The sequence below is a fragment of the Rutilus rutilus genome (assembly GCF_951802725.1).
Source record: "Rutilus rutilus genome assembly, chromosome: 18".
NCBI lineage: Eukaryota > Metazoa > Chordata > Actinopteri > Cypriniformes > Leuciscidae > Rutilus > Rutilus rutilus.
The window spans coordinates 33644889-33667897 of record NC_140231.1 but is presented as its reverse complement, the minus strand read 5'-3'; the positions used below and the strand labels follow the sequence as shown (position 1 = coordinate 33667897).

Below are 23009 nucleotides of genomic sequence, written 5' to 3'. Positions count from 1 at the left end.
TAACATGCCTTTGATTTGTTGTGCTGCATTTACAGTGATGGAAAATAATGTACATGAAACAATGATGTACAAATGTGGCACTTTGATTTAAATACATGTAAAGGTCAATTAATTCCTTCTAACATAAAAGTTTATTTAATGTGAGTGTGTACATATATATATATATATATGTGTGTGTGTGTGTGTGTATATATATACATTATATATATATACAGTGGGCTATAAACATATAATAATATATATACATACACATATATAAACAAACTTATGTTAGATGCTATTATATATATATATGCACATACGAATCATCAGAGAATCAATAAACAAATCAAATATGATCCTACTGTATAAAATGAAATTAGTTTTTTATTCTTATTCATTTATTCTTTGAATTTCAGTAGATCTAGTTGGATCTTAGATTTTTATTAGATTTTTTTTTTTACTTCCAAATTATTATTATGATACATATTTTATTAGCAATCCTGTGCACATTTTAATTTAAATGTATTTATAAATGTATAGCCTACATTGCTTGATGTTTTTCCAGGACAAATAGAAATTCCATTTTTCCTTGTATTATTATTTTTCTTCTTCAGTTCATTCAGTTGAATTCTGCCAGTTTAATTCGATTTTTTATTTTTATTTTATGTGTTAGTTTCCAAATGTACATTTTTTACTACACATAAAATTCCACTGCATCTGATTGAAAATACGAGCCGGTGATGGTCTTCGGGTTCCTCGTTAATTACTGAGGGTGTAACTGATACTCAACACTGAACTGACGGCTTTCACACAGCGAACGACGGCGGCGCGGTTAGGACAATTCCACTGGACGTTTCCTCTCTCACACACATTGATTTACATTCGCCAGCGAGGAAAGATAAACCAGAGCGGCTCTAACCCGTTTGATGAAAGACCAGGGAAACCTGAGGGATCGATCGGATAGGATTGAACCCTACCCCTTTTAGAAAAGCCCAAAGTTGACACCCCTCTCCCACCGCGGAAATGGTCAATCCCTTTGAATAATATAATTGCTTTTTTGATCGCACTGTAAAGCGCCGCGACCACGATAGCCAGTCCTGATGGAGTCACTGTTGCGTGGACGGCCATTGACGGTGTGTGTGTGTGTGTGTGTGTGTGTGTGTGTGTGATTGTGATTGTTTCGGCCACAGTAAGCAGAATAGCAAATGATGACGGGGAAATTCACTGCTCCACAAAAGCAGCAGTCTGAGCTTTTATCCGGAGCGAGACTGAACAGAAGCCATCGGGGCCTCGTAAAGAGCGCTTTAGGAAGTAAACATTGATCCTGTATTTTACTAGAGAACAGAGTCTGCCTCCTGCACTGCACACACAACTGAGATTAATCCCTGTCTTCAGAGGAATTCAACATCAAACCATTGGGATGCTAGTCGGAAAATCTTTATTAGGGATAGAAATCCGCATATTAATTAGTAAAAAATAATTTGATTGCTAATAGAATTATCCTAAAGGATCCTAATCCTAAAATAGGATTTTATTGCAGAAAGGGGCTTTGGTTTCTCCAGCAGGATCTTATTTTGCTTCTTATAGGATTCTTATATTGATCTCATTAGGATCCTTTAGGATTTGTTCTAACGACTTATGAATTTCAATTCCATTTCGAATCTTGTACTTATTCCTTAAGGATTTTGCTGATTAATTTACATGCAGTTGCTCTATATTTTTAATTATAAAACAAAATTGCTCTTTAGATATGAGAATAAACATTTTAATGTGTTAATCCTGCTTTTTAGAACAGTGTGTCTGTGTGATGCATAATATATAATAATATGTATATATATATAATTAATATATATACTATTAAAATGTTGATAGTTATAATATATACTTTTACTATTATACTATAATTTAACTATTAATATTTAACATGTATATATTTAAAATTAAATATAATTAAAATATATTTTTAAATAATAATATACATTAACTATTCAAAATAGTTTGATAGCTATATTATATATAAATACATATACCTGTGTGTGTGTGTTATATTTTTTACAGTATATGTATATACACACACACACACACACACACACACACACACTCTTCCAGTAAGATTTAGTAATTATATTCCTTATATATCTCTAAGTATGATCAAAACACATCAGCTCTAACTAAATTGTGGGATATTTGGAGAGAACCTGCACATGCATTAAAATGAGCGTCGTGATGAAGATGTGAATGTTCTGCACGTCTTCATCAGCAGCATCAGTAATGGAGGACTGAGTGGAATGGCGTTCACTGATCATGTTTCTGCTGGAGTCTGATGGGTGAACAGCGCCACCTAGTGCTGAGCACACACTCCAACACAACACTGATGTACTGTAGAAGAGACCAGTGTGTTTATATTGCAAACATGTACAGACGATTCTTACAATAATTCATTGCATGACAAATTAGTCGTCATTGTAATAAATAATCTGTGGTCTTGATATATCAGTCTGATTGTATTTTTGCATGAAGAAAATGTGAGTGGAGACAATCTTAGGACGAGATTTTTGCCATTTCTAGTTTATACAGAAATGCAATTTTAACACATCTTTATCTTTGCATGTTTTCTGTATTTACACATCTTTACATAAAACTAACTGTATAATGAAATGCACATGCAGGATTAACAGAATAATGCATGTTTATTCCCTTGTTTTATAATGACAAATATAGAGCAACTGCATTGGAATTTAGTCACTTTGCTTGTGCAAATGATTCAGTTTAAGATGCTGGAATAACCTGGAGATGAACGGGTTAATTGTTCTTCAGGATAAAGCACTGAACGTGTGTGTGAGTTTCAGATCCCTAAACACTCACTTCTGAGCTCCTGCTGCCATTGTTACGCCATCAATTATACATGCAAAGTGTGGAAATATTGCTGTGCATTTGTCTTTATCAAATATTTAGTTTAAGCACGCTATGATAGGGGCTGACGGGGTGTGTGTGCGTAGATTTTACACACACGAGTCTCTCGGACGTCTGTCTGCAGCGCTCAGCAACTTACTCTGAGTGCAAGACCTGCGCTTTCTCTCTACGCTTGGCTTGTTGCCGCCTTAATTTTATGACAAATGGGTCTGCTGTGCTGTGTGTGTGTGTGTGTGTGTGTGAAAGAGAAAGCAAATCTCATAATGAGGGTGTGAATGCAGCAGAAGTGGAAACACACACACACACACACACACTGTGTAAAACCACACTGTTGTGTGTGTCGCCTTTATTTACACCGTAGTTTCCTCTTACATAATAGTTTTGTACTCAATTGAGCTCTTAACCTGATTTCTATTGATCTGGCCCAGACTCGGTTGTGCATACTTAATTCGGAGAAGTAATCAAATCAAATCTTGACACACTCACCCCTACACACACACACACACACACACACACACACACACACACACCCCTACACACACACACACACACTCTCTCTCTCTCTCTCTCTCTCTCTCTCTCTCCTACACACACGCACGCACGCACTCGCACACACTCACTCACTCTCTCACACACACTCTCTCTCCTACACACACTCTTTCTCTCTCACACACACACACACACACACACACACACACACACACACACACACACACACACACACACACACACACATTCACACACACTCATACACACTCACTCACTCTCTCTCTCTCTCACACACACACACACACACTCTCTCTCTCTCTCTCTCCTACACACTCTCTCTCACACACACACACACACACTCATACACACTCACTCACACTCACACACACACACACACACACACACACACACACACACACACACACACACACACACACACTCACTCTCTCTCTCTCTCACACACATTCTCTCTCTCTCTCTCTCTCTCTCTCTCTCTCTCTCTCTCAAACACACCCACACACACACACACTCTCACACATTCTCTCTCTCTCACACACACACTCTCACACACCCACACACACTAAACATATATGAAATCTAAATAACAATATTTTAAAAAAAGTAATAAATTGACTAAAGCACATAACGAAATTACAAAAAACTGAACTAAACTTAACATGAAAAGTAAACATAAAATTAAAGTAAAAATAGTAAAAATAAAAGCTAATTCATAACATGAATAAAACTAAACTATAAAGTAAAATAGCGCTGGTGTGTTAGTGCTGGTAGAAACGGGAGTGTTTGAGTTTGTAATTTCCTGATATTTCCACAACTGTGGGATCGTGTTTATACTGTACATCTGAGATTGTGTTCCTGCACTGCATGCATTCAGATCAGATGAAGACGTTTGTTGGGCTGTGAGATCAATTCATTCGTTCTTTATCTGTTTAAGGTGAATGATTTATAGACACGGCTGTGTGTTAAACTAAATCTGTTGAACTGAGTTGGACAGTCTGATATTATGAATTGATATTTGCAGTTTTGTTTTCAATGGCGTGCTTTGCATTAAACCTGTACTTGAGCTTCAGCTGCGCTTACTGAGATCAGCACAACAAACTCAAACACGAGTCAGCAAAATCCACAATCATTAAAACTGCTGAAACACTTTCATATACATTAATTAGAAATTATGCCCGAGGCCACGAGAAACTCCTGCAGATATAAGCAAAGCTGTTTTAATTGAACACTTCTTTAGTTATATATATAGTTTTAATTGCTAGACGGTTTGTGTATACCATTGAGACTATGTCAAGAACGAATTAGCCTTCTATCCTGCTGTTTAATGTACATTTACTGAGCACTATTTACTGCCTACTGTTTTTATAAATAGCATGTGGAACAGTCTGCAATAATACATGATTTTACTTACAGAGCAAAAAATGTGTTTTTCTTCCTCAGTATTTTTGTCTTGTTTTCCAGCTCAAATAACTAAACATTCTTAAATCAAGATATTTACTAGAGAAGCAAAATGACTTAAGATATTAAGCCTTGCTTCATGATAAATGTATCAAAAATTGCTTAAAACAAGAACAAATATCTGCCAGTGGGGCCAGAAAATTATCTTGTTTACCCTTTGAATTAAGTTTATTTTTCTGACGCCATTTACAAATATTTGTTCTTGTTCTATACGTAGGAATTTTTCATGCATTTATTACTTTTGTATTGCCAATGTGTAAACAGCTTGTAGCGAAACTTAAAAAACGAGACCTTACCCGACTTCCTAGGTCGTCTATGAAAGCCTGTAGACTGATTTTATGTGAAGGACTCGGGACGTTTTTCCCGGGAAAATCTAACGGATGTGACGGTTAAGCGCCTCTGTTCCGTTCTATGACACACGAAACTAATGCTTATGTTCAGGAAAATGCAGAAAGAGCTATTCTGTACTGTAAAATGTGGCATTCAAAGAAAGGGGATTAATTCAAACTATAGTCTCACATAGTCAGATGATCTATAGTTTAAAAAATAGCCCGCTTTAGAATCAAACTATCATAACAGTGTAATTTGAATGACCTCATCTGTCGACGTGATGCAGATGAGTTGCAGAGCTCGTGCAAATTCTGAACTGCTGTTGCACACCTGTCATTTTTGTTGTGTTTATTGAGAGGAATCTAAAGGGCAAATGCATTTCCAACTTCTTTTTACTTTTTAAGCGAATAACGAAAAAAAAAACGTTGCTATAGTGAGTATATCGGAGCATTGAATCACGTTCAGTCTCTTGTGTGTGTGCGCCCGAGTGCACGATTAGGAGCACGAGCTGTAAGCGCTGCTGCAGTTCACTTAACGGACACTGGTGGCGCTAATAACAAGGGTTTATAAAGTCTACGTAAAGCTACTTTAAGCACAAACTCACTTAATTTAGTTTTTTTTTTTTGTCATAAAACAAGACTTAAGTAATTTAGCCATAAAACAAGACTTAAGTAATTTTGCCCCTCAAGTAAATGCGTGTAATTTAAGATTTTTGTGATATTTTTAATGGAAAACAAGACAAAAATGCTAAGCGAAGAAACATATTTTGCAGTGTATGCAAATTATTGGTTTCTTTGGTGTATTTAGTTCTGTGAGTTTTCATCTCATCTCAATCATATTTAAGATGATTTGTTTTGCATTTTAATTCAGTTGAGCATCTGGACTTTCAGCAATCTGATCAAATATTGTGTCTAAGAAAAAAAAAAAAAAACAGATCAATGTAAGTGCAAAACAATGTAAGTGCGTTACATTGTGGGTTACAGTATATTAGTGCACATATATCAAGTTCTCGCTCTAATTATCAGGTGATCATGTGTTTTTGCTCACTGGACTGGAATCATGATAAAAGACCCTAAAAATAAACTCAGAAACTCCACACGAGCGCGAGTGAATTACTCTGGGAATCTTGGTGGTCACAGAAGTAATTATCTGGAGGGAATCTCACCTCACTTCAAATAATCTAAAGCTTTCCTGTGAGACTCCACTGATCCCAGAGCAGTTTAGATGTCCTGATTCGGAATAAGAATCTAGTAAAACACTGAGGAGGTTTGTTCTAATTGCAGTGCTGTTAACTAAAACTATTAACTAATATAAAGATGAAATTAAATAAAAATACATTTTTTTACTTAAAAAACTTAAGGAACAAATAAAAAACGTATATAACATCAAAATTTCGCGTTTAATTCAATGTTACTTGCTATTTCTAATTATTTTGAATTTCTGATTAAAATTTTTTTCTACACCCATTGTTTAGTGTAGGATTTACCCTAAACAATGCCACCTAGTGGTCACGATATTTTTTTGCTTGTAACTTCTGAAGAGTTTGACCAAAAATAAAAAATTTCATTTTGTTGTAAAATATTATGTTTTACGAATACATTGGCGTATCGTTACGAAACTTGGTATGTATTATCGGCACCATGCCCTCAAGGTACTCAAAAAGTTTCCCGGAGAGCGCCACTTTGTGGTAAAAAAAAGGGGGGAAACTGTTATTTATAGATTCCTACCATTTTTGCCATAGTCAGCCAAACTTCTATAACCTATAGAATTGGATTACCTTGGTTATATAAACTATAACCAAGCCAATCAATATACTGCTAATGCATTTAATTATTTTGTAAATGTAGGAGCCAAACTAGAAACAATATTGTGCAACCAGAATTAAAAGTAGGTGTGGGATGTTGACATAATTAAATCAAATACTAGCTCAATATTTCTAAAGTCAGTAGAAGAAAATTAACTAATAAATACAATACATAAATTTAAAAAGAAAAAAAATCTACAGATTTTAATGATATAGACATGGCACTAGTTAAGGATGTTATGGCATTTGTTGTAAAACCATTAAACCTATATTTTTTATTTATCTCTCCAAACTGGTGTTTTTCCGGACAACATGAAAATAGCTTAAGTCATACCCATCTACAGAAATGGTGACAGCCATTCACGCTCAAACTATAGACCAATCTCTCTCCTTCCACAATTTTCAAAAATACTAGAAAAACGATTTGAAATAAGACTAGACCGTTTCATAAAAATAAAAATAAACTATTAAACAATCATCAGTATGGCTTCCAAGCAAAGCGATCCACAGAAATGGCTAGGTTGAAAAACTGACCTCTGCAATAGAAACTAAGAATTACTCAGTCGGATTTTTTATAGACTTTTTAAAGCATTAGAGGCGTTGCACAAAGATGGATTAGTGACTTTCTCAGGAATAGATTTCAGTTTGTGCAATTCACCAACGACAGGTCACAGCTACAGAGGGTCACTTGTGGAGTTCCTCAGGGATCAGTCCTTGGACCAAAGCTATTTTTATTATATATTAATGACATTTGTAAGGTGTCTACTCAATTCAATTGTGTCTTAATTGCAGATGATACAACTCTATTTTGTTCCGATCAAAATTTGGGACAGCTTCTGGACACAGTGGAAGCAGAAATGAAAACATAAAAAAAAATGGTTCGATGTTAATAAATTGTCATTAAAGGAACCGTATGTAAGAAATGTATTTCAATTAATCATAAAATGGCCCTGATATGTCACTAGACATTAAGAAATCATGTTCATTTCAAATACTTTTATCACTGACAACAGTAGTCCGGCCAGGATATTGTCATTTAAAAGTGAAGTTGCAGCCCTCAACTGATGTTGATGTTGTCATGTTGTGTTTTGGCCTGAAGCGCCACCCTCCACCTATCTACCAATCACGAAGTCAGTAGTGTTTCGGCATCCGGGTTGCCAGCTCTGCTCTAGTTACCACAGCTGCAGCTACAAACGTGTCGGATAAAAAATGTCTAACGTTACGAAACCTAAAAGACCTCGTTATGAATCCGAAATACGCAAAACATCTCTCATGAAGCATAAACATAATTAACAGAAAAAAACCTTACTGTGTAGGACTCGTCACTTGCCATTGGAAGCTCCTTGTAGCAGCCTACGTTCCTGCTGGATCCTGCAGCCTATCTGGCAACCTCGAGTCAGGGGGGAGGGGGAGGGGATACACCGCTCTACAGTAATTTGAAAGTGATTGCAGTACCAGTTTTGGCCACAATCTTACTAGTTCCTTTAAATATAAATAAAACTAAATTTATTTTATTTAGTAATAAAAAAATAAATACAAATGTCCAGATCAGAATTGAAATCTGAACTAGAAATGGTAAGTGAAACTAAATTCTTAGGTGTCATTATTGACCACAAGCTCAGTTGGAAATCCCACATAACCTACATAAAGTCAAAAATTTCAAAAACTCTGGCTATCCTGTCCAAAATAAAACACATTCTTGATTCAAAGGCCCTAAACATACTGTACCAGTCTCTAATAGTGCCATACATGACATATTGCGTAGAGGTCTGGGGAAATACTTACAAAACAACAATAAAACCAATTGTTATTCTGCAAAAACGCGCAATACGAATTATAAATAAAACTGATTATTATCACCCAACAAACAAGCTATTCATAAACTCTAACTTATTAAAATTTAACGACTTTATGCCAAAATAATGTTTAAAATAATACATAATAAATAATACATTTCCAGACTGTGTCCAAAACCTGTTTCAGATGAAATCTACTCTAGCTCAGAGGAACACTCGTGTTCAGTGAACCACAGATCAGAACCAACGTCAAACAGAGATGTCTGTCTGTTCAGGGGGTTAAACTGTGGAATAGTATCGACGATGAACTGAAAACATGTAAATCCATAGTTAGCTTTAAGAAAAATAATAATAATAATAATAATTACATTATACAAAGCTGAATGAATTTAGCTTCTTTTTCTTTTAGTCATTCTTTATGTACGCAAGATGACTTTGGTGTGTGGTGTTTTGGTGTTGTGTGTAAAATAAATGAAATGTAAAAAGGATCTGCGCAATAAGTATAAGCTTCAGCCGACACCTTTTCAGTCAAGCAACTTTTTTTCTTTTAAAAATATTGTTTACACTGTAATTTAATTTTCATTTCTATGTTTGCTTGTAAATTGTTTTTTTCTTTTTTCTTTCTTTTAAAGTTGTCCGAAATAAACTAAACTAACTAACTAACTTCCTCTATGCCTTTTTATTTTCTTAAAAAAACTATTTTTTCAAACTCCTCTTAGACTGTTTGTCCGATTTTCACCAAATTTGAGCCAGATCATCTTCAGACCATGCCGGCAAAAAGTTATGAATTTCGTGTCAATAGACTACATTTTCGTGTACCGCGGCATATCAACAAATTTGATGGCACACTGCTAAAATGCATCTGAGGCTGTATCTCTGGAAAGATTTGATATGTTGACACCAAACTTTATGCATGGAGTTGTCATCCAACCCACACCACATCAATTTGGTGTCAGCGCCACCTATTGGTCAAAAGTTACTAACAATTATGTCACATCCTAGACATTAACAACGCTGATTCCACGTATACCAGATGTGGGACGGATCTGGGCCGACACTATGTTGTCTGGGATTACAAGTGATTGTATTTATGGGCTTTAAAACTGTCTCTAAATGTCTTCACTCATTGTTGCAGTTGGTCTGATGCTCATTGCCTTGATTTTTAGCTCCTCATTTTCCCTATGGCCCCTTATTTGCTGCATGCAGCTATATTGTTTTTATGTAATTGTAATCTAATTGTAAGTGGTGCAATAAACCTCTGGGCTGATCCTCATTTCAAAGTAATAGGATGCAAGTCCCCCCCCCCCCCCCCCCCCCCCCCCCCCCAAATGCATAAATATAAATGTGTCATATACATGTGATTGATTCTAACGTGTTTATTCTCTTTCTCTTGTGTCTCCTTTCTAACAAACGAAACCCCCGAAGCGTGCAAAAGAAAAGAGCAGGACCCGAGCAAAGACAGGAGCAATACACCAAAGAAATCGCGGCTGGTTTTCACAGACCTGCAGCGAAGAACACTTCTGGCCATCTTTAAAGAGAACAAGCGCCCATCCAAAGAAATGCAGCTGACCATCTCGCAGCAGCTGGGACTGGAACTGAACACTGTAAGCAACTTCTTCATGAACGCCCGCAGACGCAGCCTGGACAAATGGCTGGACGAGGGAAGTCCGGGCAACACGTCGTCCACCTCCAGCACTTGTACCAAAGCGTGATCCCGGGGGGAGGGGGGGTGGGATGGGATGGGATGGGAACGTGGGATCGGGATGAGGGTCCCGTGCACCGGGGAGGGTGCAAACTTTTTAAGAGGAGAAAATCGTTCTGAAGGGCAACGAGGGGAGAGAAACTGCTTACCGGCTCAATGCTTACGGTTGGAAACACACAAATCCAAAGAGCGAAGCGTCAGGAAATAAAATATTGCTTTCTCTTCTCCGGTTCGAAGCAAGAATCATTCATCAGGAATGAAAAATTAAAGCAAATCAAAAGCATTGTTAACTTTCCATTTGGCTTTGAACTGAAGAGAAGACAAAGGGTTTGCATTTCACATCTGCATTCACTCTAAATTAGCTTTGATTTTCATTTCCTTAAGTGTGTGTGTGTGCGTGTGTGTGTGAGTGTGTGTGTGTGTGTGTCGAGATGTTTTAAACTACAAGGGTAAATCTCATAAACACACGTCCAGGTCACATTTTATGAAATTCAAATTCAAACATTTTTGTCCTATTTTCCAGTACAATTTTTTAAACATTATTAAATCAAGACAAAATATCTGTCAATGGGGTCAGAAAAAGAAAATTCAAAGAAATTATTTCAAATATAATTATAATAAAATATATTATTACTATTATTATATTATATATAATGATCAAATATACAAATATATTATATTAATATATACATATTTCTTATTTTCTTAATATCATATGATAATGTTTAGATATTTGTACTGGGAACAAGACAAATTCCCATTAGTTTAAAAAGTATTAGATTCTCATTACTGCAATAGTTATTTTTATTGTAGTAATGAGAATGGGATTTTTTTATTTCTGCATTATGGCAATGGGAATTAATTTTCATTAAACAAAATATTCATGCATTTTGGAGAGAAAAATGGCAGGTTTTTGTGAGATTCACCCATGATAGCAGCACAGGTTTAAGTTGGCATTGGGTTGCAGGTTTTTCTAACACACACTGAACTAGAAAAACACCTGTCAGAAGCACAAAGCACAACAAACACGAACAAGCATCTCTCACAACGTTATTGGCCGGCCGGGTTTGTGAGCACAATCCTGAAGCACATTCAATTTGCAATAGAACAGGGGCTGGACCACACCGATTGTTCTTCTTTGGTTTAAAAATAACTCAGGATGATACCGCCGAAGAATGAGCTTCTGTTTCTCAAACACTCTAGATGAAATGACAGTGCAAACACACACACACACACACGCATCAGCTTCACGTTGTCACGACTGTAACTGTATTATGCTAAGAAACCAAACAGGCATTGGTGATCAGGGCCTTTACAAGAGTTTAAGAGGACAATCTCCACACCAACGCCTACCAGTTTTGCTTTACCAAAGGTTCTTTCTCTCGTAGTTTTAGCTACTTTCCAATACAAAACCACTTTACTGAGCTCTTTCATATACTCATCTCAAGTTCCATCACTCGTGCTCACTTATTATTGAAACGAGAGCCGGTAAGCAGTTCTCTCCCGGGTTACGCTTGAGAGCCTCTTCGGATCGCTCAAAACGGACATTAAAGACTTTTTCTATTTATTGACAAATCGACACCAAAGAAACTTTTTCTGCACCTAACTGTTCTGCAAACAAAGGACAACAAAGAGGAGAAAAAAAAAAAAAAAACAACCAAAAAAAAAAAAAAAAAAAACTGCAACGAACAAACAAAGACGACAAAGCGGGGAACGCCGAGCCGGCGTCTTTTGTTGTGTTCGGATCGTGGAGACATTGGAAAAACGGAAGCAGAATGGGATCGGAAGGGTTTTAAAGCGACGGAGCTTTTCCCACGGCATCGGCGGCTCCCGAATGATGCGTCTCTCAAACGAAGTTGAAGATTGTCTTTAATGTGTGCCTATGCAGTTTTTTCAACCCAAATGGAAAGAACAACAAGAACCTCATCAGCTACAATACCAAAGATTCAGAGTTACTCCCGCCGCAATTCCATTCCCACAATGCATCGGTGCGATGTTGCCTCTTTCCAAACATGGGACGTTTCGGGGTTCGGCTCTGCTTTGGGTTTTCCCCCCCGTAGTCGCATCCGTCTCACAGCTAAAACTAAAGGTGTAACTCAAGCCTGATGGGCATACCAAAGATAAACACCTTTAAGCACATGCAATCCCAAGTAGTTTTGTTTTCATATCCCAATGGATCAGTATACCAAAGAGTTGCACTCTTCCAGCCATCGTTGATCACATATGCACGTCGTTTCCGGGCGCCGAATCCCACGTTTCCCATGTTTGAGAGAGAGAGAGTCGTTAGCGTTATTGCAAGGCACCAATGCAGCTGGTACAGAATAACCTACATTATATTCCAACTGAAAAGCCAATAATCTGCCAAAAACGCTCACTTAATTCTGTAGAGAGGAAACTGCAGACTGTAGGTCGAATAGCTTTATCCTTTAGGTTTCTCTCTTTAAAAGCTTCTAGTCCAAAGATTCTCCAACGGAGAATTCATCTGCTCTTCACGACAGTCAGGTCTTTAGATACATGGGCCAAAGAGCTTTTCTTTGCTTGTCTTAAATTTCGCCAATGCCTCTGTACAATGTCTTACCCAGGTTTTGCAATATGTGATTTATTTATGTAATTTATATTTGCTATGATTGAACGTAATTTAAGTTGCCAAAACCCCTCCCCCTTTTTCCTGATTAGCTTGCCAAAGTTTACATTTACTTCTTTTGCATGTTGGACACCATCAGACTTATTTATTTATGACTAAATGTGCTAGAAGGTTGTTATTATTATTATTTGTTTCTTGATTATTTAATAATGTTATTTAATTAGACGTAATTGTTTGGATGACTATTAGTGCATCAAAGATGCTCTGTTAATTTATTAGTTAGCTTTACTTTAAAAAGCAAGACAAAGGGTGTATTTAATTTTTCTTAGAAAGAATAATTCTGGAAACGTGTTAGCGATCAGGTTTTAGTTGCAACTCACATGTTTGTATGCTTGTATGTATGTCAAGATTTTATGTAAATCGTTTAGTTGATTTTCTTTCGAATGAAAACAATCTGTATTTGCGATCGATATTACGCGTTTTGTCGAAGGACAAGCACCGAATTTCAAGCCTGATGTTTTCGAGATCATATACGGGGCCACACGTTAACGGAGATCAACGCAGGACTCACCAAAGATAAAAACCCACGGACGCTGAGAGGCCGTTTATTCATTGCTTCACTCGTAGAAGGACATAGAGGAATCCCTTAAAAACTAGAAAAAGCTGCTTCCAAGACTGACTTGTGTGTGTGTATAAAAGTCTTTCTATCTCTATAGTGAGAACCACAGAGGCTACCTCACTGAATTTTCCATTTGTAATTTTAATCGTGTTGATGAAACCAAAGATACCAAAGATTTCTTTTTTCTCGAGGACGGTCTGCGCTTGACGCCATGCTTGGGATATTTTGATAACTCGTTCCACTCTTTTCTCTCTTCTTCCTCTTTATTCAGACGTGAGTTCCTCCTCTCCTCGGAAAAATAAGTGCAATGGAGCGGATGGGACTCGACGTCGAGCTGTAGTTTTTGAGCGCTGTGCGGTTCTGATCGCCCGTAAAAGACATTGATGCAAAAACCAACCCACTGAGAAAGATCTGTCTGGCACAGAAACATTAACGATCAAACGCAAACCACATGGGACAGAATATTGAAACTATTGGAAATGTTCAGATGTTCAAAGTTTTGATGGGTTAAGTCAAAGCATCTCTCAGTGCAGTATTTTCAATCATATGCTTCATTACATTTATTTCCAAAAACACCGAAAACATTTTAAAATAATTTTGACTCAGAAATGGATATAGCCTAAACCTTTACAAATAAATGACAACACATTGAATTAAACAAGTCGAAAGACTGAAATTATATTTTCTTGCAAAAATTGCTCCAATAATCCTTTATTTACAACTTTGAAGAAAAAACCAAAACATTTTTACATGCAGTGCACCTGCTTGGAAAAGTGCAATAAAATGCCATTTCAGACTTAGAAACTTTCTTTAACAGTATTTTTGTCTTGTTTTCTAATACAAATATCAAATTCATAAATCAACATTGGCAAAATTACAAGATATTAAGTCTTGCTTTATGAAAAATGTATCAAAACTAAGCGAGTTTGCTTAAAACGAGAAATATCTGCCAATGGAGTCGGAAAAATAATTAAGTTTTCCCTTTGAATTAAGTTTATCTTTCTGACGCAGTAAATGTATCTTGATTTAAGAATGTTTAGATATTTGTAGGCTACTAAAAACAAGACAAAAACACAGAAAAATAAATAAAAATTTGTAGTGTAGACAATACCAGACATTCACATCCAAGCAAGTAAAATAGGCCTACATCAATTAGTCAAAGTTCTTACACCACATGTCGATGAAACCAGTTTGGCAAACCTTATTAAGTCGAAATATTCCCACATCTGACTATTTCAGTTTTAAGTCATTTTAAATAAACTTTCTTAAAGATGTAAATCCATTCTGTTAAAAACACGTTGGTGTTTCTGTGCACGAAAAACTCAAAAACCAAAGTCTAAATCGAATAATCTCGCACCAGACCGAAGGGACTCAATATATTGGATGTTTTTAGGGAAACACGGCTGTCGCCGGCACAGACATAGATCAATATTCTTATCAGTAATTCTGTATTTATGATGTGGAAGAAATCTGATCCTTCCCTCGGTGTTTTGTCTTGGTTTCCAGTAGGAATATCTAAACGTTTTTTTGTAGGGAGTGAAATTTAAGGTTATAAATAATATTCTATGCCTTTGAATAGTATTTGGTAGATAATATCGCGAGAACAAGTTTGCGCGGCAGTTGTAATAGCGGGGAGAGAGACGAGACGCACTATAATTTAATCACCGCCAAATGTTTAATTAAACAAGTGTTGTGATCACCAGAGCTCCTCGTCGGTGTGTGTCCTCCATACAGCGGTGATAAACCGATCGACAGAACAAAGAACCCACAAAACTGCGCTGGGTAAGAACTGTAACTATATAGAACTCACGCGCGTTACACATTCTTATGAACCTTCACATGCTATCGACAATTTCCCACTTCCCACTTCTGAAGTCGTGATTACAAGTTTGTCGCGTTCAAGTGCTTTTGTTGTCGGAAAGAACAGGAATTATGAAGGACACCAGGTTTATTCTTGCCTATTTTGGGGAAAATCGTATTAAAGCCAAAATGATATTTAGCGTCCCATTCATTGACAACAATATAAACATTCACTAAGCTATCTAGCTTGCTGATGATTCTTGAATTTCTGTCAAATAAAGGCTATTTTCACTGTGTGTAAAACATGCAATGCACTTCAAATGATTGGAAATATGCACAACTTTAACGACAAGACAAGGCGATGAAGCTGTTGTTGAAAACAGTCGTCCTCCCCTCCGCCATGTTTAAAATTGATGGCAGGCCCAACTTGGGAACTTGGGTATCAAAATGATCTCTGTGCTTCCCAGTGGTAAATACGACTTGAGAGGGCATTTATGTCCAATTTTTAACTAGGAAACTCGTATTTTACCATAATTCCGATAGCATGTGAAGGCAGCATCATTAACTTGCAAGCAAAATTACTAGTTTTCTGAAATTAAGCGAGGTAATACAGAGCCACTAAAGGGACATGGTAATGAAAAAAGAAAAGAAAAAGATGGTAGGGAAAGATTATATTTCAATGATTTTGCGTTCCCCCGAGAAACTTTGCATTCGCTTGCAAACTTTTTGGGTTACAATAAACAAACAATAAAGGTTCTGCGAGCGAAAGTAAGTTTATGCTTAAAACAAGAACAAATATCTGCAAATATATTTGTTCTTGTTTTAAGCACAAACTCACTTCAGTGAATCTTGATTTAAGAATGTTTAGGTATTTGTACTGGAAAACAAGACAATTGAAGAAGAACATAATTGGATTACACTTTATTTCGATGGTCCACTAATACTCTACTGAGAGTTAGTTGACATGTAGTTGCAAAGTTACTTGTAATTAGTTAGAGTAGAATATCTAAAGTGGAGCATCAAAATATAGTGTTACCAATTGTTTTTTGCAGTGTGCATTGATTAAACCAAAACAGATTCTCTCCGAAGTCATATTGTTTTCATAAAGAATCCCCTGAAATAGACGTAGAGAGCGCTTTTGTTGTAAAGTATGAGATATTGTTGGATGAGTGCCTTGCTTGAACCAAAGCGAAGTTTCGACCTCTCTGTTTCTTCTTCTGTTAGTACCTCAGCGACCCCGGCGAACGCTGGTGTTATGGTGCTTTGCAATGCAATCCTGCAAAGAACAAAGAATAACTCTATACCAAAGGCTTTCTAGACTTCTCTTCTCTCTTCTCTTTCCTCTCCTTTGAATGGTTGCAAAGCTTTAAAAAAAAAAGAAAAGAAAAACCTTTGAGCATGTCGAGGGCGCAGACCGTGCTTTTCTTACCAAATTTTTCTCGGATATACCTCATAGAAGATAGTGTTAGGGTATTGTTATTATAGCGTATGTATTAAATTATTCACTTACTCTTATTTTTTAGTAACTGTGACTTAAGACAAACCAAGAAAAAAAGCTTTATACATCTTAAGTTGTGATTTTTGTAATAGCTGAGGTTCGCTTACCAAAAACACAATGCTCGTCTTTTTCTCTCTTGTTAATGTGACAACTTTCACAATTTTGTTCGTGGTGCAAGTTTTACGAAATTCAGATTTTATTCTTATTTTGTTGAAGGGTGGCTCATATTCTCAACAAGGATATTATTTTTGGATTGGGAAAGGTTGGTTGCTAGAATGAGCCTCAAGTTTACAGTTTTCATACTTCGGCATCGCTTCTGTTGTACAGTTCGCTTACATTTCATTTTCAACATCCATTTTTCTTCCCATTCTTTTCTCGTTCTGTGTGGAAATGTAGCATTGCAGACATCATTCAACGCCGTAGACTTGATTTATGCATGAGTATCTTTACGGTTCTAGCTAGCGTGTAATGCATTGTCGTTAAATAGCTTTTAAGTTCTGGATCCGTCTCATTTTCATTTCTTTCACTGATCCTCATTTTTTGCATGTTGGCCTGATCTAATTCTTGAAGAGTTCATCTCAGATGTGTATAGAAACGTCGTGCACTTGATCAGTTCGGTTTTCGATCGCACCGTGAAACTAAGTGAATCAGATTCACCCAAGATCGCTTTCTGATCAAGTGTTTCGACTGTTAATCTTCCATTATCTCAGAAAAAGAAACCGATCAGCTGTATGTGTGTTTGGACTTAATTTTGACAGATAAGAACTTGTTTAGACGGTTTAACGGTCTGTACTTAATCATTCTGCTCTAGATGTGTCTACTATACCAATCCTGTCCAAAAATACGACAGCTAAACATCCTCAGAAACAGGATGAAATGTACCAGACAATCTACTACTAAAGTAAAAACACTTCATTCTTTTGAGAACGAAACTCCACACAGACCTTGCAGGAGTTAAAGTGAGTTTTGACGTCTTGTGTTTTACAACTTAAGGAAATTCCAAAGATTGCGTTTAACTGGATGAAACGCTTGAACCGACTGCAGGATATTATGGACTGTATTCCAAAGATCTGCTTTGAAAATGGATTGGAAATGGATTATTTTCTTTGTCAGTTTCATCATTTGACATTTTGTTCATTTGTTGGTTTGTTAAATCATTATATTCATGTAAAAAATGGATTTGTTGTTGAAATCACAAGAGAAAATTGATCAAATTTTAGTTTTGCATTCATGATCAACGTCTTTGAAGCATTCAAAGTACATGTTCTTCCACAAAATGTTTGACCATAAATAAAGAGAACAAGTGATTTTATTCCGAAACCATTTGTTTTCGTCAGTCACAACAATAAAACCTGTCTCATGATGTAAATAAAAATGTTTGCATTGTTTCACAAATCGAAACAATGAAATGTCCAAAGATTTCCATTTAAATAATCATTGACGAATCAACAGTAGTTTATAGAGTTGATTTTTCAGTGCATGTTGGTTCCGGAAGTATTTTCTCCATTCATTTCTCCCATAGGGATTTTTTAAAAGTCTTTGTTAAAGCGTTATAAGCCGTGAACCAAACCAACCATCTACGAGGAGAATCACAATATTACTTTGGTTTTAAGCAAAAAAGTATTTGAAAATCAAACAAAAATACAAAACTGTGAACTTCACAGCTTTAGTGAGGGAAAGAACTACAATCCCATGAAGCATTGCGAACAGCATAATCGAATAAATAAAAACGATGGAGAAATATAAATATGCATATATATTCAAGTATATTGATTCTTGATATCATATCTCGACATATGACATATGACACATAATTCGCAGTGCTTGATGGTAGTGGGCGGAGCTAACAAGTTAATTTCGACGTGGAATTCTCTTTACAGCATTATGGGTAATGTAGTTTTCCACCACAAATTCCGCTATTAAACAAAATTATTTTAAGAATAAGTTGAAATAATGTGTGCTAACGGGTTCCACAAAAGCAAATACCATCAATTAACAACCTTGTTGCTCACAGTAGAGGTCTTTAAAGGTTTATAAGTTATCATTAAAAATCAGTGTCCCTATGGAGAAAATGAATTAAGTTTTTACATTCGGAACTCGAGTGTATTGCGCTATATTTACGCAACCGAGTGTATTTGAGTTTTCAGTTCATTTCCTTACACACACAACAAACACAGGTACATAGAACGAGAACGTAATTGGGTTTAAAAAAACACACATTTTCATTCAACAAATGGAAGAATCAATTTTCAAACTAGAAGAAATTATATTTTCGAAACATTTGAAACCATTAACGTGTGCAAATTTGAGTTTAAGCTTAACATCAGAATTTTAAAGCTATACTTTTACACTTCTTCAAACACCAGCACACATCTCACAGGAATAGATGTTGGGAAATCAAGAACGGTTCATTAAACACCTGAGAAGCTTCTGCCGGTGTTTTGCATGTGTTTGGATCTGAGCAGGCGACGGATTGTCCGAACGCTTCCATCAACTCAGTGTATAAACTTTCCTACAATCAGGTGGGATTTACCAAATAGTATTTGAGCCTCTCATCTGTGGAATAGCCTATTAATATCTGTGTTTGAATAAAAAAAAAAGAAAAGATTGAAAAAAGATACAATGCTACTTAAACTACGAACTCAGTGTTGTCATTGTCGACTGTTTCTGCATCACATGATTTTTTTCTGGCAGTGTTGAAAGTTGTTGCTCAGCAAAGTGAAACATCGTTTTTTTCTTCCAGCACATTATGTTTGTGTGTTTGTACACAGATTGTACACGCATTACATTTGACCATTGCTCAAGGCGTTGGTGTTTCTGTCCGCGTCATTCTCATAGGTTTATTTTGGTTTGAGTTTCTTGTTTTTTTGGTCACTATCATCAGATGGTAGTGTTGTGCTCTTTGCTCTTCAATAAATTACATTGATTCATTCATGTTAAAAACTGTGCCATTTGTCTTTACTAAAGTAATCCCGATTTCCCCCTTGTTTCAGCAAGTGTCTGTTTGTAGTAATTTCCTGAAGTTAAAATACATTTGGTAACACCAATAAACCTGGAATTTACTGTAATTTCACAATAAACTTTTTAACGGTGTCGGTGTATAAATCCCAACATAACAGAAGATCAAAGTAACGCATCTCTCCCTACATTATTTTTGTGCAAAAACATGAAATAACGCTTCATTTTAGCATTTATTCTCCTTATGGAAAGCATGCTGGGAATTCTTGTAACTTTCTTCTATTAAATACAATGAACTTTCAGTAGAATTTGAGTGAAATAAAATCAAACTCAAACAGTCAAGTGGTACAAGTCAGAGTGCAGAGAGCAGTTTACAAGCTGTAATTACGAGTTCTACGAGGACAGTTAACACTTTTTACAAGTCGGAATCTCGTAATTACGACAAGGAGTAAACGCAACTCAAGACCTAGACCAAGACAATTCAAGATCCACACAGCAAAACCACAGTTGTGGTCGAGAACAGAACTTCCAAGACCAAGATTAATCAAGACCATAGGTGTAGTCAAGACCAACCAAGACCAGAGGTGTAGTCAAGACTAATCAAGACCAGAGGTGTAGTCAAGATCAACCAAGACCAGAGGTGTAGTCAAGACCAGATCTCCAAAAGCAAGACCAAGATTAATCAAGACCAGAGGTGTAGTCAAGATCAACCAAGACCAGAGGTGTAGTCAAGACCAGATCTCCAAAAGCAAGACCAAGATTAATCAAGACCAGAGGTGTAGTCAAGACCAAAACTAAGACTAATACCAATCAAGAACATAGGTGTAGTCAAGACCAATCAAGAACAGAGGTGTAGTCAAGACCAATCAAGAACAGAGGTGTAGTCAAGACCAGTCCTCCAAGACCAGAGATGTAGTCAAGACCAGTCCTCCAAGACCAGAGGTGTAGTCAAGACCAGTCCTCCAAGACCAGAGGTGTAGTCAAGACCAGTCTTCCAAGATCAGAGGTGTAGTCAAGACCAGTCCTCTAAGACCAGAGGTGTAGTCAAGACCAATCAAGAACAGAGGTGTAGGCAAGACCAGTCTTCCAAGATCAGAGGTGTAGTCAAGACCAGTCCTCTAAGACCAGAGGTGTAGTCAAGACCAATCAAGAACAGAGGTGTAGGCAAGACCAATCAAGAACAGAGGTGTAGTCAAGACCAGTCTTCCAAGACCAGAGGTGTAGTCAAGACCAGTCCTCTAAGACCAGAGGTGTAGTTAAGACTAATCAAGAACAGAGGTGTAGTCAAGACCAGTCCTCTAAGACCAGAGGTGTAATCAAGACCAATCAAGAACAGAGGTGTAGTCAAGACCAATCAAGAACAGAGATGTAGTCAAGACCAATCAAGACCAGAGGAGTAGGCAAGACCGGTCCTCCAAGACTAGAGGTGTAGTCAAGACCAACCAAGACCAGAGGTGTAGTCAAGACCAGTCCTCCAAGACCAGAGGTGTTGTCAAGACCAATCAAGACCAAAGGTGTAGTCAAGACCAGTCCTCCAAGACCAGAGGTGTAGTCAAGACCAATCCTCCAAGACCAGAGGTGTAGTCAAGACCAGTCCTCCAAGACCAGAGGTGTAGTCAAGACCAGTCCTCCAAGACCAGAGGTGTAGTCAAGACCAGTCCTCCAAGACCAGAGGTGTAGTCAAGACCAATCAAGACCAGAGGTGTAGTCAAGACCAATCCTCCAAGACCAGAGGTGTAGTCAAGACCAATCCTCCAAGACCAGAGGTGTAGTCAAGACCAGTCCTCCAAGACCAGAGCTGTAGTCAAGACCAGTCCTCCAAGACCAGAGGTGTAGTCAAGACCAGTCCTCCAAGACCAGAGGTGTAGTCAAGACCAGTCCTCCAAGACCAGAGGTGTAGTCAAGACCAGGGCTGCGTTCAGCCCCGACAAAACGTTGCACAACGTTTTTTAAACAGAAACGGTGATGCGTTAAACACACTGTTCTGATGACGCAAGAGTTGCAACTATGGCAGCTGAGAAGGCCATTCTTTGTGTTCTTTGTGAAGAATGTTCGGAGCCTGATGAAGTTGGTATAAATATGTGTTTAATACACTACAAAATATGCCCGATGTTACAGTTACTGCACTTGCCGCCCAGAACAAAAGAGAACATCCCAGTCGAGTGAAGGGATTGCTGAAACTGAAGCACACATCTTACCTAATTCAGACTAAAGCACATCTATTTAGCCTCACATACTGACTTTATTTGTAGTTCATACTGTTTTAATACCCTGTATTTTCTTTCTCATTTTTAGGAAAAGCATTTAATTACCATTGTTTATTTCTATACCAAATGTCATACACTTGCAATGAAGCTAAAAATATAAACAACTACATCATTATGTTGATATCCTATATTTTTTACGATAAAACTTTCGACAAACATGTCTTCTAATATCCTCAGTTGTTGCGTATACCGAGCTGCATCGAACACATTTGTAAATTACTTTCCTTGAACCCATTGTGCGAGTTCACTTTAATACCACATGCTTTATATAGGCTACATGTTGCTGCTGATTGGACTGCAGTTCTGACACACCCACCAAACAAGAGAAAACGTATCTCAAACCCCGTTGCACACCGGTGCACGCCGTCTCCAGGAAACATGACGTTCAACCCGGAAACCGTAGCAAAACGTTGCGCACCGTTTTGAACTTGAACGTGCCCCAGTCCTCCAAGACCAGAGGTGTAGTCAAGACCAATCAGGACCAGAGGAGTAGGCAAGACCAGTCCTCCAAGACCAGAGGTGTAGTCAAGACCAATCAGGACCAGAGGAGTAGGCAAGACCAGTCCTCCAAGACCAGAGGTGTAGTCAAGACCAATCAGGACCAGAGGAGTAGGCAAGACCGGTCCTCCAAGACCAGAGGTGTAGTCAAGACCAATCAGGACCAGAGGAGTAGGCAAGACCAGTCCTCCAAGACCAGAGGTGTAGTCAAGACCAATCAGGACCAGAGGAGTAGGCAAGACCAGTCCTCCAAGACCAGAGGTGTAGTCAAGACCAAGATAAATCAAGACCAG

General features: G+C 37.3%; 1 protein-coding gene across 3 annotated transcripts in view; it reads left to right on the top strand.

Annotated features, from left to right (window-relative positions):
* The window catches only part of onecut2 (one cut homeobox 2), a 70208-nt gene that overhangs the window by 12229 nt on the left and 34970 nt on the right, over positions 1–23009 (top strand). For 2 of the 3 annotated variants that reach the window (XM_084387641.1, XM_084387642.1), the window contains exon 2: positions 10216–18313. In XM_084387641.1, coding sequence (XP_084243767.1) covers positions 10216–10502 — 287 coding nt within the window. In that variant the 3' untranslated portion in view covers positions 10503–18313. Of the gene's footprint in view, positions 1–10215; positions 18314–23009 lie in introns of those variants that run through there. The other variant, XR_014625213.1, reaches the window with a different exon arrangement.